The following is a 15,246-nucleotide window of genomic DNA, read 5'->3' as shown; positions in this document are numbered from 1 at the left end:
TTACCACATTCACATTCTGGACTAGTAACCGGAAGATTGCAAGTTCAAACCCCCGAGCAGACATGGTACAAATCTGTCGTTCGGCCCGCTGATTTATACAGCTTTTTTTATACAGCTTTGTAGGTCCATAAACATGCAGGAAGATTCTTAGGTAGCTAAACCTATTGCCAACCTTTATTTGGCAATATTTGGCATTTTGAAACACTTCCTTCTTTCCCTATTACGACAATCATTTAATCCGACTATCAACTGTCAATTTACGGATATGATTGCTGCTGGTCAGATCACCACACCAGTAAATAGCTTACGTTACACCGTCAGATGGCTCGTTTCCAAAAATGGTGCATGGTCAAAATGATAACCAGCTAACGTTAGCTAGCTATATTGGCTATTCACTCCTATATGATATATTAGCACAATGTTTATCTAGCCAGCTAGCTAGCATAGTAGCTAATATAGCTAGCTAGCTAACACCACAGAGGAAAGGGTTAGTTATCGTAATATTTGCCGACAGGTCACTTAACTAGCTTGCATATGGCATGCATGTCCGGGCACGTCAACACAAGCCTTATTATTAGTGAATTAACTAAACTAATATTTGCAACAGGAGTTTTATTTTGGTCACTGTGTCAAATCATCCATTTGTCAATACTGCACCTTTCTGTTGGAGTATGAGCTAGCTTGCTGCTGATGATGATTATCCCAGCTAGACATTCCTCGGCATTGTGCAGGGCTCGTGGCTCGGTGGTGGGTGGCAGTGGGAATAGCAGCGGCTTTGCTATGTGGGGTGGCAGGGTAGCCTAGTGGTTAGAGTGTTGGACTAGGAACTGGAAGGTTGCAAGTTCACATCCCCGAGCTGACAAGGTACAAATCTGTCATTCTGCCCCTGAACAGGCAGTTAACCCACTATGTATAAAATGTATAAAATGCCAACATCAGCTTGGCTGATAATCGGTTGTTCTCTAACTGTTATCAACCAGGTGTCATTCATCAAGATGCTCCTCAGTGTGTCTTCTGTTTGAAAGGATCCAGATCATAGCAAATGAAACACCTGTAGGACTGTTGCTTTCGGAAGGAGACTGTGTCCATCCCTCCTTCTCTCCTCCACTCATAGGCTCAGGGATGTTTTGATTTCTCCTAATCCTCATCCTCTCTCTCTCTGCAGTCTGCACCATATGATGGTGGAAATGGATTAATAGCAGCATTGACAGGGCCAGACACAAATCACCTGTGAATGGAAGGCGGTGAAACCACCTCTGTCATTCAGCATTACTGCTCTAATCGGCTGAGTGCTCTAAGCCTGTTCTGCTGTGTGTTTGAGGCTGTTCAACAGTCCCTCTGAAGCCAAACACTGGTGGCTTGTCTGTAATGAGGTTTGCATGGTTTGCATTGGGATGAATGCAGATGTTATAGGGTGATATTGCATACAAGCCTTTTGGACAGTGTATCCAAAGCTTTTCTTTTTCCTGAATGACAAAACAGAGTTTGCACGTAGTAGGTTCTGCCATAGACTGTTAAACTAATGATTGAAAATAGTTTCCAGGGCCTCCCGAGTGGTGCAGCGGTCTGAAGCACTGCATCGCAGTGCTAGTGGTATCACGACAGACCTGGATTCCATCCCAGAATGTATCACAACTGGTCGTGATAGGGAGTCCCATTGGGCGGTGCACAGGTTAGGGGAGGGTATGACCGGCGGGGCTTTGCTCGACTCCTTGTGGCGCGCCTGCAGGCTGACCCCGGTCGTCAGTTGAATGGTGTTTCCTCCGACACATTGATGTGGCTGGCTGGTTAAGGGGGTGGGTGTTAAAAAGCGTGGTTTGGCATGTCATGTTTCGGAGGACGCATGACTCGACCTTTGCCTCCTGAGCCCATTGGGGAGTTGCAGTGATGAGACAAGATTGAAATTGGGGAGAAAAAGGGGGTAAAATACAACAACACCAAAATATATATATATACAGTACCAGTCAAAAGTTTGGACACACCTACACATTCCAGGGCTTTTTTTAAAATACTATTTTCTACATTGTAGAATAATAATGAAGATATCAAAAGTATGAAATAACACATATGGAATCATGTAGTAACCAAAAACATGTTAAACAATTCAAAATATATTTTATATGAGTTTCTTCAAAATAGCAACTTTGCACCCTCTTGGCATTCTCTCAAACAGCTTCATGAGGTAGTCACCTGGAATGCATGTTCAATTAACAGGTTTCAATTAATCAGTTGTGTTATGACAAGGGTGTTATATAGAAGATAGCCATATTTGGTAAAAGACCAAGTACGTATTATGGCAACAACAGTTCAAAAACCACCAAGCGCTATGATGAAACTGGCTCTCACGAGGACCGCCACATGAAAGGAAGACCCAGAGTTACCTCTGCTGCAGTGGATAAGTTCATTAGAGTTACCAGCCTCAGAAATTGCAGCCCAAATGAGACTGTGTGAAACAGGCCTTCATGGTTGAATTGCTGCAAAGAAACTTCTACTAAAGGACACCAATAAGAAGAAACACAAGTAATGGACATTAGACCGGTGGAAATCTGTCCTTTGGTCTGACGAGGCCAAATTTGAGATGTTTGGTTCCACGCGGTGTTTCTTTGTGAGATGCAGAATAGGTGAACAGATGATCTCCGTATGTGTCGTTCCCACTGTGAAGCATGGAGGAGGAGGTGTGATGGTGTGGGGGTGCTTTGCTGGTGACACTGTCATTTATTTATTTAGAATTCAAGGCACACTTAACCAGCACATCTACCACAGCATACTGCAGTGATACGCCATCTCACCTGGTTGGGCTTAGTGGGACTATCTTTTGTTTTTCTACAGAACAATGACCCAACACACCTCCAGACTGCAGATGCATCAGATGACCTGTCCTCCACGATCACCCGACCTCAAGCCAATTGAAATGGATTTGGATGAGTGAAGGAAAAGCATCCAATGTGCTCAGCATATGTGGGAACTCCTTCAAGACTGTTGGAAAAGCATTCCAGGTTAAACTGGTTGAGAGAATGCCAAGGCAAAGGGTGGCTACTTTGAAGAATCTAAAATCTAAAAGCTATTTTGATTTGTTTAAACACTTTTTTGGTTACTACATGATTCCATATGTGTTATTTCATCGTTTTGATTTCTTCACTATTATTCTACAATGTAGAAAATAGTAAAAAATAAAGAAAAACCCTTGAATTAGTGTCCAAACTTTTGACTGGTACTCTATATATTTTCCAGATTTGCTTCCTCATAGTCTGTATAAATAAGGCTACATTATACTGTATCCCTATATGATTAGAAAAAGAGTAGCTAACTGCCTTCCTCTCTGTAGTCCCATGGTAATTCTGCCCCATGTGTATAGGAATCGTGTCTGTGTAAGCAGCACAGTGGCTACCCTGGGGCCAGGGATATTAAGCTCCCTCACTAAAGGCCCTGATGCTGCTCTGCCGTGGCCCAGCAGGAGGCCTGCCCTGTAGGGAGAGATCAGCAGGGAGCAGGGGGTGGTGGAAGTGGAAGTGGAGGTGGAGGTGACCTGGAGCTCTAGGGGAATCACATTTTCTCACTCTACCTTTTTCACTCTTTTTCTCTCCCTATCTTTTTCCTTATTTTTCCTCATTCTATCTACCTCTACATTTCACTCTCTCTCTGTCACTTCCTTCACCTTTTTCTCTCTCCCTCTTCCCACATTTCTCTGCTCTTTTCCCTCTCTCCCTGCTGGTTAGTGTGGAGCTCTGCTTTATAATTTCCCCTGTGAGCAAGGTGAATGCTCTCACCAGGTTCTCACTTATTCATATTTCCAGCTGCAGGCTTGCTTCCTCTGACAGGGAAATTATAGTTAGCCCCCCATGCTCTGCAGGTTAGCCCCGCTAAAGAGACTTCCAAGTGACACACTGTGTGTGACTTTGCCTGTCTATGTGTGTGTGCGTGCATGCGTGGTTGTGGTTGTGGTTGTGTGTTGTGGTTGTGTGTTGTGGTTGTGTGTGGAGGGTAGGGGGTTTCAACAGGGTATGAACACAGTCAAACATCTAACACAGCCCCCCAGTGTTACATTAGCAGGGCTATTCATCTTTCATCTGAGCCACCCTGGTCTCTTTTCATGTGTATTTTTGCTGATGCTCACATTTTTAAATGGTTGCTCTACTTGTCTGAGTAACGTGGCTTGCGTGTGTCAAATGTGAGTCACACAAATGTCCTTAAGCATTCTCTCATTTTTGGGGAAGTTTACAGAGGGATGTGCTTTGTGCTATTGTTGTGACTGTATATATAACTGAGAAATAAAGGAAGATTGTCCAAAGGCACTCCAAGTATACTCTTTTAAAAAATCTGTATATTGTATTGGCATTTTCACACACGAAAAACAACAGATGCCCTATGTGTTTCAGCACCATATTGGCCTTCATTAGGGCTAAACCATGTGAAACTATATGATACTATAATGCTATAACAATGGCTTCATTAAAGCTTGTTCTTCTGTCTCCCTGCCAGTCCAACCCCAGCCAAGCAGACCTGAATGCCAAGGGAGCTTGGTCCCAGGGTTACACTGGGAGAGGAGTTGTGGTCACCATCCTGGATGACGGTATAGAGAAAGACCACCCAGACCTGGCCACCAACTATGTGAGTACATACAAACACAACCTGCTCTGTCTGGATGGATGGAAGAAGAAGTAGCCTTCTTCCCAGCTCCACATTGCTTTCACCTTGCCTGTGTTTTCACATAGTGCAGATGAGATAGAAGAAGAACAGTCATTTCATCTGCATTCTCTGAGACACACAGCTAGGTGAACGCAATGTGAGAATGCCTATTTCAGCCTCAAATTACTTTCCAGGAATTGCTTTAAAGTGCAGCAACAGCTGGAGGAAAAGAGTTTCTCAATAAGGCTGTTGAGATGCATTCTGAGAGTTGTCACTCACCATATCCTTATAATTTAGCAGACACTCTGATCCAGAGTGACTTACATGAGCTTTAGGGCTAAGTGCCTTGCTCAAGGGCACATCAACAGATTTTACACCTAGTCGGCTCAGGGATTTGAACCAGTGGCCTTTAGGTGACTGGCTCAACACTTAACCGCTAGGCTACCTGCGGCCTTTACCACTCATATCATGAAAGGATGTAATTCAGCCATATCCACAGTCTCTAACACCTGTTTCCATCTCTGTTCCCAGGACCCTGAGGCCAGCTATGATGTCAACGATGGAGACTCTGACCCCCAGCCACGCTACACACAGCGCAACGAGAACAGGTCATGTGATATCCTGCTCTGCCCCACACCTCAACTGGATTATGCATACATACATTCATACAGCAAAATGGGCTCTGACAAAGTTTGGTAGATTTGTTCAAGCACACTTTGCAGGTTCCCTTGGTTGGGTAATGCTGTATCTTTAAGTAAAGGCCCTCAAGCAAGACCTTGCTTTTCAGTATGTCTGCCCTCATTTATAAACAGCACTGCCTCTCTGACACAGTGTCATCCATTAATGGTTTGTCAGGAGATTGTTGACTGGTGACTGAATCAGATGAAATACCAATATGCCCTGTAACAGTGCTTCTTACAGCCCAGCCTCAGAGACTCTGTCCTCGAGGTTCTTATGCATGTTGTTGACCCATTATTTATTTCCCCCAAAACCAGTCAGGCCAGATTAGCGGCAGTTGTGTAGGCATTTTTTGGACTGCTCCCAATTTGAAAAAGCGTTTTGTATTTGTTTCGGTGGATCAGCCATGCTGCAGTAACAACATTAAGAAGTTCCTCTCCCCATCCTCCAGCTCCCCCTCACCACCCCAGAGCCTGAGCCATTTTGGCAGATTGTTTGTTGCTAGTGCAGTAGTTGTTTATTTGCCCCTGGCTGATGCCAGCAACTCTCTCTCCAGGCTTTTGGGGTTTGAATTTTTAAAAACACTGGTCCAAAAGTAAAATGTCGGCTTCTAAATTCCTTAAGCACCTTCTCCTCATCCTCTCTCACCTCACTCGCCCTAACCCCAGCGTGTGGCCGTCTTCTGCTGTGGTTCCATTCCCCTGGATCAGATGGGACTCTGCTGCATTCCTCCCGCCTCTGAAACAAACAGCAGGATTTGCCTCAATTCTCCCCCTTGGTTTCTGGGATGAATTCCAGTCTTCTTTAGTTTTTTTGGTTGGTTTTTCTCATTTATTTTGTTTCAATGCTTAACAGGATCTTGAACTGAATTCTCTCCAAAGCAGGACATGGTTTAAACTTCCCCAGACTGTCTTTGAACTGCCTCTACCTCTACTGTAGATACTGAAGAGAGATTCACTGCATTTCCCCCTGTGAAATGAAAACAATGGCTTTGCATGTCATATCACCAAATGTTTTCCCTTGAACACAGACCTTGTTTCCCCTATCTTCTCTTTAAGCTGCCTTTCTACTGTACATATTGAAGCGATTCCATCCCTACTTAACCCCCACTAGAGAGCCTTCCCAGACGTGTGTGTGTGTGTGTGTGTGTGTGTGTGTGTGTGTGTGTGTGTGTGTGTGTGTGTGTGTGTGTGTGTGTGTGTGTGTGTGTGTGTGTGTGTGTGTGTGTGTGTGTGTGTGTGTGTGTGTGTGTGTGTGTGTGTGTGTGTGTGTGTGTGTGTGCTGTATATACTGTATATACTGTACATATTGAAGCGATTCCCTCCCGACTCCTTGGTTTGTATAGTCACGGCCAAGTGCTTTCACTTTAACCAGAGACCTTGTTTCCATGTTTGCCTGGAATGGTACTAGCTCTGCCTACCCCTGCCCATTTGTCTGTTTGAGCCAGTCACCACTCAAACCTGATTACTAGGGAACGCAAGACTACTCCTTGGTTGGTTCTGCTTCTTCTAACCAGCTCCACTGCTGCTGCAGCTACTGTTACTGCTGCTGCACAGAACTTCAGAACACACACATGCACACATACACATTGTAACTAAAAAAACAAATGCACACACAGTACATACACAGTACAATACACACCATGTTTGGCTGGTGCTCTCAAGGCGATTATCCAGGACGGAATCAATTTATGACCAAGAAATGAGAAGTGTGTGTCTCTGTCAATAGCGCTGAGCGCTGTGTGTTTGGAGTGAAAGCAGATGAGTTCAGTAAGCAGATGAGTTCAGTAATTCCCCATAGAGGCGTGCAGCCAGAAGCTGAGTAATGCTCTCCGCCTCCCGACATTGAGATTATGTTCATAAATTCATATGACTATATTCATGGGCAGAAAAAGGAACAGGAGACATAAGTTAGAAACTTACGTCCTCTTCCACTGCCAAGGCGGGCTCATTTGTATCGGTGACATTCAAGGCTGGGTTTTGAATTCACATCCATTAATAAGGAGTTGTTCTGGGTAGATGCTTTGTTCTGCGACTTGGTACGACTGTCAGGTATTGTTGGAAGGGTTTCAAGCCAGGCTAGAGCAAGGCTCTTGCCCAAGCAGGTCATTATTTTGTGCTCCATCGTCGGAATGTTTGTCCTCTCTCAGTGTTTCTCTCCTGTCCTCCATTACAGTGCACTCACTATTGTTTATTGGAGATTAAAGAGGGTGAGAAGAGACTGAGAGATGTTAGGGGTACCAGTGAAGAAAGGGCTGTTGTCCACAGCCTTGTAGTTTTTCATCCACCCACCAGACTATCTGTCTCTGGGCTTGGCCTTAATCCTTCTTACTGTCTATCCTATCAATGGTGAGAGGAGGGGTAGAAGAAGAGATACCAACCAGAGTGCACACATTTTTATTTTTTACAAGTTCTTATTTACAACTGCGACCTGGCCAAGATAAAGCATAGCAGTGCGACAAAAACAACAACACAGAGTTACACATAAACAAACGTACAGTCAATAACACAAAATAAAATAAAAATAGAAAGAATCGTTGTACAGTGTGTGCAAATGTAGACGAGTAGGGAGGTAGACAATAAATAGGCCATAGAGGCAAAAATAATTACAACTTATTTTGTAAATTATATTACCGAAGTCAAGGATCAGTAGGATAGTCAGTTTTACGAGGGTATGTTTGGCAGCATGAGTGAAGGATGCTTTGTTGCGAAATAGGAAGCCGATTCTAGATTTAATTTTGGATTGGAGATGCTTAATGTGAGTCTCGAAGGAGAGTTTACAGTCTAACCAGACACCTAGGTATTTGTAGTTGTCCACATATTCTAAGTCAGAACCATCCAGAGTAGTGATGCTAGTCGGGCGGGGGGGTGGGCAGCAATCGGTTGAAGAGCATGCACTTAGTTTTACTAGCATTTAAAAGCAGTTGGAGGCCACGGAAGGAGTGTTGTATGGAGTTGAACCTCATTTGGAGGTTTGTTAGCATAGTGTCCAAAGAAGGGCCAGATGTATACAGAATGGTGTCGTCTGCGTAGAGGTGGATCAAAGAATCACCCGCAGCAAGAGCGACATCATTGATATATACAGAGAAAAGTTGACCTGAGAATTGAGCACTGCGGCACCACCATAGAAACTGCCAGAGGTCCGGACAACAGGCCCTGCGATTTGAAACACTGAACTCTATCTGAGAAGTAGTTGGTGAACCAGGCGAGACAGTCATTTGAGAAGCCAAGGCTGTTTAGTCTGCCGACCTTGGCCAGGTCGATGAAGACGGCTGCACAGTACTGTCTTTTATCAATGGCGGTTATGATATCGTTTAGGACCTTGAGTGTGGCTGAGGTGCACCCATGACCAGCTTGGAAATCAGATTGCATAGTGGAAAAGGTACGGTGGGATTCGAAATGGTTGATGATCTGTTTATTAACTTGGCTTTCAAAGATTTTAGAAAGGCGGGGCAGGATGGATATAGGTCTGTAACTGTTTGGGTCTAAGTTGTCTCCCCCTTTGAAGAAGGGGATAACCGCAGCAGCTTTCCAATCTTTGGGGATCTCAGACGATACGAAAGAGAGGTTGAATAGGCTAATAATAGGGGTTGCAACAATTTCAGTGGATAATTTTAGAAAGAGAGGGATTGTCTAGCCCTCGGGCGGTGGCCCGTTCCTGTAGGTTCATGCTCTATAACATCCACAGAGTACGACCCTGCCTCACACAGGAAGCGGCGCAGGTCCTAATCCAGGCACTTGTCATCTCCCGTCTGGATTACTGCAACTCGCTGTTGGCTGGGCTCCCTGCCTGTGCCATTAACCCCCTACAACTCATCCAGAACGCCGCAGCCGTCTGGTGTTCAACCTTCCCAAGTTCTCTCACGTCACCCCGCTCCTCCGCTCTCTCCACTGGCTTCCAGTTGAAGCTCGCATCCGCTACAAGACCATGGTGCTTGCCTACGGAGCTGTGAGGGGAACGGCACCTCAGTAACTCCAGGCTCTGATCAGGCCCTACACCCAAACAAGGGCACTGCGTTCATCCACCTCTGGCCTGCTCGCCTCCCTACCACTGAGGAAGTACAGTTCCCGCTCAGCCCAGTCAAAACTGTTCGCTGCTCTGGCCCCCCCAATGGTGGAACAAACTCCCTCACGACGCCAGGACAGCGGAGTCAATCACCACCTTCCGGAGACACCTGAAACCCCACCTCTTTAAGGAATACCTAGGATAGGATAAAGTAATCCTTCTCACCCCCCCCCCCCCCTTAAAAGATTTAGTTGCACTATTGTAAAGTGGCTGTTCCACTGGATGTCATAAGGTGAATGCACCAATTTGTAAGTCGCTCTGGATAAGAGCGTCTGCTAAATGACTTAAATGTAAATGTAAATATGTAAGGATCCAGATTTTACAGCTCTTTCAGAAATAAAGGAGCAAACTTCACATATCCAGTCTGATCCCTTATGGGTGCACCTTGGTTGGTATGAATTAGTTCCAGTATACTGTATATTTGGCTCTGAGGAGAAGCAGCTAGCTGCAGCAGTTCTTTTCACATCCAAAGTACTCCACTGTGACAATCACCCACTGGTACAGTGATGTCTGAATGTCCTTGTCCCTTTGTGTCCCGCCCCTGAACAACCTTCACTTAACGTCTGGACACATATATTCTCCTGCAGGGTTGGAGACAATTATTATGTGATTTGAAGAGGTAGAGCCTGGTGTATAAAATATGTTCTCTCTTTCACTGACTCTCTCTCTCTTTAACATAATTCAATGGAAAGTCTCGCCCCAGACTCCTAACTTCAATGTTTAACACATTGAAAAGTGCCCATCTATTCCAAGGCCTGGCTATGTTGTTTACCATCTTTCTATCTGTGACTCTGAGACTGTGTGTTTATTTCCCAGACGGCCCAGAGCCTTGAGATGAATCAACAGATGTTAGGAAGTGATGTCTGCAGGCAGGCAGGCTCTCTCTCTGTCTCTCTGTCTCTCTGTCTCTCTGTATCTCTCTCTCTCTCTCTCTGTCTCTGTCTCTCTGTCTCTCTCTGTCTGCCTGTCTGCCTGTCTGTCTGTCTGTCTGTCTGTCTGTCTGTCTGTCTGTCTGTCTGTCTGTCTGTCTGTCTGTCTGTCTGTCTGTCTGTCTGTCTGTCTGTCTGTCTGTCTGTCTGTCTGTCTGTCTGTCTGTCTGTCTGTCTGTCTGTCTGTCTGTCTGTCTGTCTGTCTGTCTGTCTGCCTGCCTGCCTGCCTGCCTGCCTGCCTGCCTGCCTGCCTGTCTGTCTGAAGGCTGCTGTGCTCCTGCCACTTCAATAAGTGATTGAGTACTGTAAACGTCCTGAGCCCCTGACCACCCCTAGCAGATTGGACACCATCACCAATATACAGATACTGGGCAGGCCTGATGAATGGCAGATTTAAGCAGGTGTGTCACTGCTGTGAAGAGTTAGACCTCCCTCAGTGAGACACGACACAGCTTAGGCCAGCTTGCTTCATTGCTTTGTTTAGAAGCCTCTTTGTTGGACTGGCTTAATATCACAAGTCTCTTTTAAACCACAGTTGAATGATTCACTTCATTATAGCTAGCTAAAGTGTCTGTCTCACTGGGTTGGCTTGCATCTCTTAAAGCCATTTTCAGAAACCTTATCATTGAGTCAGCTAGTCTTATCGCATGAGCCCGGTCGAGTCACCTGATAAGTGATTCTCATTAGATGTGGCAACCAGAGACGTGTGACCACTGGCCAGGGTAGGTGGGAGGAAAGAAGCAGTAGATTGCGCTCTTCCCAAGGCCTGAGAGAGAGAGAGCACGGTCCTGATTGGTTGGGCTTAGGAGGAACTCCAGAGTAACCGTTTGAACAGCAGCCCCGCCCATAGCTGCTTCGGGGATCAGTTAAGCCGAGCGGAAAATAACCAAATCCTTTTAACAGGCCCCTTGATCCAGCCACCATCCAGCCCCATTCACTCACACTGCCACAGATACCCCACAGCCAACAGCACCACTACAGCAGGCAGCAGCAGAGCACTGGTCCACCAAGTCAGCCAAGCACGCTACAATGTCCGTCACACTCTATAATATACATCTGAACATGCACAGTGCATGTTTTGTATTGGAGTCTAAAATCTCAAATCAGAACATTATTTGCTGGAGAGACGTAATAATAGCCTAAAATGGCTTCATTGCTCCATGCCATTCTTAAGTAAAAGGACAAGGCAACCAATAGGCTGGAAGAGGTTGTATAAGCCTGAAGGGGAGAGAGATGAAAGCATTCCCTCTCTCAGTCAGCTAGGATAAAGAGAGCACAGTGACCCTGTATGATAGTGTATAGGTTACCTTTTTTTATCTACCATAGAGTACTGCAGGGGTGGCCTTTCAACAGTCCTCCTGGAGAACTGCTGGTTATGCAGGCTTCTGGGTTAACACTGAGGAGTGGAGGCTGCACGATGGAAGCAGTACTTTATAATTGGTCTTTCCACACATTTAACACCAAACAGGGAGTGACTGGGGGACGAAACCCTTTCCTTTCACTGTCTACCTTAGTCTCACACATACTGTAGCAGGTTGCGCAGTCAACCCCAGGCGTTATGAGTAGGGCACAACCGGTGCTGCTCAGAAGGTATCATTTTCAAGGAACACAGACTCACACCAAGTTTTACTTGACAGTCTTGTCTATCCCATGTTCTCTGTGACACGTTAACCGGTGAGAGAGAGAGAGAGAGAGAGAGAGAGAGAGAGAGAGAGAGAGAGAGAGAGAGAGAGAGAGAGAGAGAGAGAGAGAGAGAGAGAGAGAGAGAGAGAGAGAGAGAGAGAGAGAGAGAGAGAGAGAGAGAGAGAGAGAGAGAGAGAGAGAGAGAGAGAGAGAGAGAGAGAGAGATTCCTCTAAAATAATTTCCTGTGATTTTTGTTTTGACAAATTTAGAATTAAGATGTCATCGGGTTGTCAGACCCCCCTCCTTGGCCACTCTCCACACATTAAGCTGTCGCCTGTCTGATCTGAAAGGCATCCAGTCCAATCACACCCTGTAATCACGCGGCAGCTGTGTGTGTGGCTGTGTGTGTGTCTGGTAAACGGCTGTTCTGTGGATGGCTGCCCTCCAGCACCATGTGAAAGTGCCTTGGGGCATAGTGCTTTAGTTCCTTCCCACTATGAGTGTAGTGGATAACCTTCCTCCCAGCTTGCACATATCTGGCCAAATGACGATTGTGCCTAGATACCCTCTGCCACAAATACCATTTTGAGATAATATGGATGAAACAATGATCTCGCCGGTAGCTAGGAATCCATTTTGGGGAAACGCGCCCAGCCTGGCCGATTGCCTCCTGGCCACGGTGCTGCTTGTTGTCTGGGATTGGGCCAGTATAGACCGACTCAGTGAGCAGGGCTGCTATCTGTTCTCTCTCCTGATAGTGATTAAAATATTTAGCATGGTGTGCCTTTAGAATCCCCCCTCTCTTTAAAAGTCAATGTGATGCTCTCATAAAGGAATGTGACACAGGGATTCTGTCTACGGCAGGGTAAATTATGGTTTAAATGTTCTTATGTTTGGCCAGCAGCCATGGGAAAAACTATGTGTGGGTGGGTGTGCGTGCGTGCGTGCACTGTGCTAGGGTGCATGTTTTAAGGCATGTTTAGGATTTAACTTTCACGTTCAGTGTGTGTGTGTGTGTGCATGTGTGCGTGCATCAACATGTTCAAGCTTGTTGACAAGTTGACTGTTATGTTCAGACTAATGCTATTCTTAATTGCTTATATTTAACTTTAATTGCATCGTTGTGTTAAAAGATGATGTACAACATGTTAGCATATGCTTTGCAAGGCACCTTGGGCAAAGGACACATCTGTCAGTGAGCAGTCATTGAGCCCTTGTCATGACAGTGTCATTGCTAATTTATAAATCACTCTAATCCAAAGTGTGAACTTTATGACAGCTCAGGTCAAGTGGTAAATGATGTGTAAACATAATTTAACATCAGATACTCTTGTTTTCTCTACTTACCAATCCTTGGTCACAAATGCCATTATAGCTGGGTACTTTAATAAAGGAAATGGAAAATGCTACCAAAGTTCTATCAAAACATCTTCTGTGCTACTTGCGAGAACTCAGGAACATTGCAACTCCTCCTTCCGGGACACTTCCATTTTAAATTACTGTTCAATTTGGTTCAATTTGGTCTGACCAATCGGAATCGACCAATCGGAATGCTGGGAAATGTTCTGGGTTGCCTATGAGAATAGTATTGGCGTATACACTGACTCAGTGACTGAGTTCATCAGGAAGGGCATAGATGATGTTGTTCCCACTAGGACAATTAGAACTTATTCAAACCTAAAACCGTGCATAGAAGGCAGCATTCAAACAAAACATAAAGAGCAAACCACCGCATTTAGCCTTGGCAAGATGACTGGGAACATGGACGTGTAGAACCAGACCAGCTATGCCCTCCGTAAAGCAATCAAAGAGGCAAAACCTCAGTACAGGGACAATTCAACGGCTCAGACACGACACATATGTGGCAGGGACTCCAGAAAATCACAGATTATAAAGTGAAAGCCAGCCACGTTGCGGACACTGATGTCTCGCTCCCGGACAAGATAAACACCGCTTTTCTCCCTTCGAGGAGAAGGACTGTGAGCTCTCGTTCTCTGTGGCCAACCTGCGTAAGAAATTTAAGCGTGCTAACCCTCGCAAGGCTGCCGGGCCAGATGGTATCTCAAGCTGCATCCTCAGAGCATGTGCAGACCAGCTGGCTGGAGGGTTTACACATATTCAATCTCTTCCTACCCAGTTTGTTGACCCACTTGCTTCAGGATGTCCACCATTGTTGCCAGCAAGTCAGTTAAGAAAAAATTATCATTTACAATGACGGCCTACCCTGGCCAAACCCGGACGACACAGTGCCAATTGTGCGCTGCCCTTGCTCAACAACGAGGTAAAGCCAGTTTCAGGTTGGATATTCGACGGATATTCGCCTGTCGTTTTCCTTACGTCCACCAACAGCAGTTAGGGACCTTCAACATAGTGACAAATCAAAATATTTAACCATTACTCCTAAAATGTTCAAAACTGGTTCTAGCTAACCCAATGGCATAGACACACATTGCACACATTTATTTTTGTCGATTTACATCTCGCACTATTTTAAATTATTTATTTATATTTTTGAATTTCAATAGCTCATTGGTCATAAGACCTACTGGACTCAAACAAGGTTCAGAATGTCCACTGACTACCCTTCTATATTGCACACCCTTTAGTTTGTCCATTTTCATCACATGATTTTACATGAAATGTTCAACATTTAAAATCTCAATAGCTCCTTTGTCATGTGACCTAGTGACTTCAAACAAGGTTCAGAATGTCCACTCAGTGGGCCTACACATTGCACACCCTTTAGTTTGTCCATTTTCATCTCACAAGATTTTACATTAATTTCTCAACATTTAGAATTTCAATAGCTCCTTGGTCATGTGACCTACTGATTTCAAACAAGGTTCAGAATGTCCACTCAGTGGGCCTACACATTGCACACCCTTTAGTTTGTCCATTTTCATCTCACAAGATTTTACATTAATTTCTCAACATTTAGAATTTCAATAGCTCCTTGGTCATGTGACCTACTGATTTCAAACAAGGTTCAGTATGTCCACTCAGTGGGCCTACACATTGCACACCCTTTAGTTTGTCCATTTTCATATCACAAGATTTTACATGAATTTTTCCAAATGTAAAATTTCAATAGCTCCTTGGTCATGTGACCTAGTTACTTAAAACAAGGTTCAGTATGTCGACTGACTACCCTTCTATATTGCACACCCTTTATTTCGTCAATTTTCACCTCACAAGACTTTACATTAATTTTTCAACATTTAGAATTTCAATGGCTCCTTGGTCATGTGACCTACTGACTTCAAACATGGTGCAGAATGTACCCTTCTATATTGCACACTTGTTTGTGTGCTGTAAAATCACGTA

At 44.9% G+C, this 15,246-nt stretch overlaps 1 protein-coding gene across 4 annotated transcripts in view; it reads left to right on the top strand.

Annotated features, from left to right (window-relative positions):
- The window catches only part of LOC124035603 (furin-like), a 239,223-nt gene that overhangs the window by 155,690 nt on the left and 68,287 nt on the right, over positions 1 to 15,246 (top strand). For all 4 annotated transcript variants that reach the window (XM_046349150.1, XM_046349143.1, XM_046349133.1 and 1 more), the window contains exons 5-6: positions 4,480 to 4,608; positions 5,158 to 5,234. In XM_046349150.1, the coding sequence (XP_046205106.1) occupies positions 4,480 to 4,608; positions 5,158 to 5,234 (206 nt within the window). The remainder of the gene's footprint in view (positions 1 to 4,479; positions 4,609 to 5,157; positions 5,235 to 15,246) is intronic.

Source organism: Oncorhynchus gorbuscha, linkage group LG01 (genome assembly GCF_021184085.1).
Source record: "Oncorhynchus gorbuscha isolate QuinsamMale2020 ecotype Even-year linkage group LG01, OgorEven_v1.0, whole genome shotgun sequence".
Classification (NCBI taxonomy): Eukaryota; Metazoa; Chordata; class Actinopteri; order Salmoniformes; family Salmonidae; genus Oncorhynchus; species Oncorhynchus gorbuscha.
The sequence above is the reverse complement of the archived record's forward strand: the minus strand, read 5'-3'. Positions and strand labels throughout refer to the sequence as shown.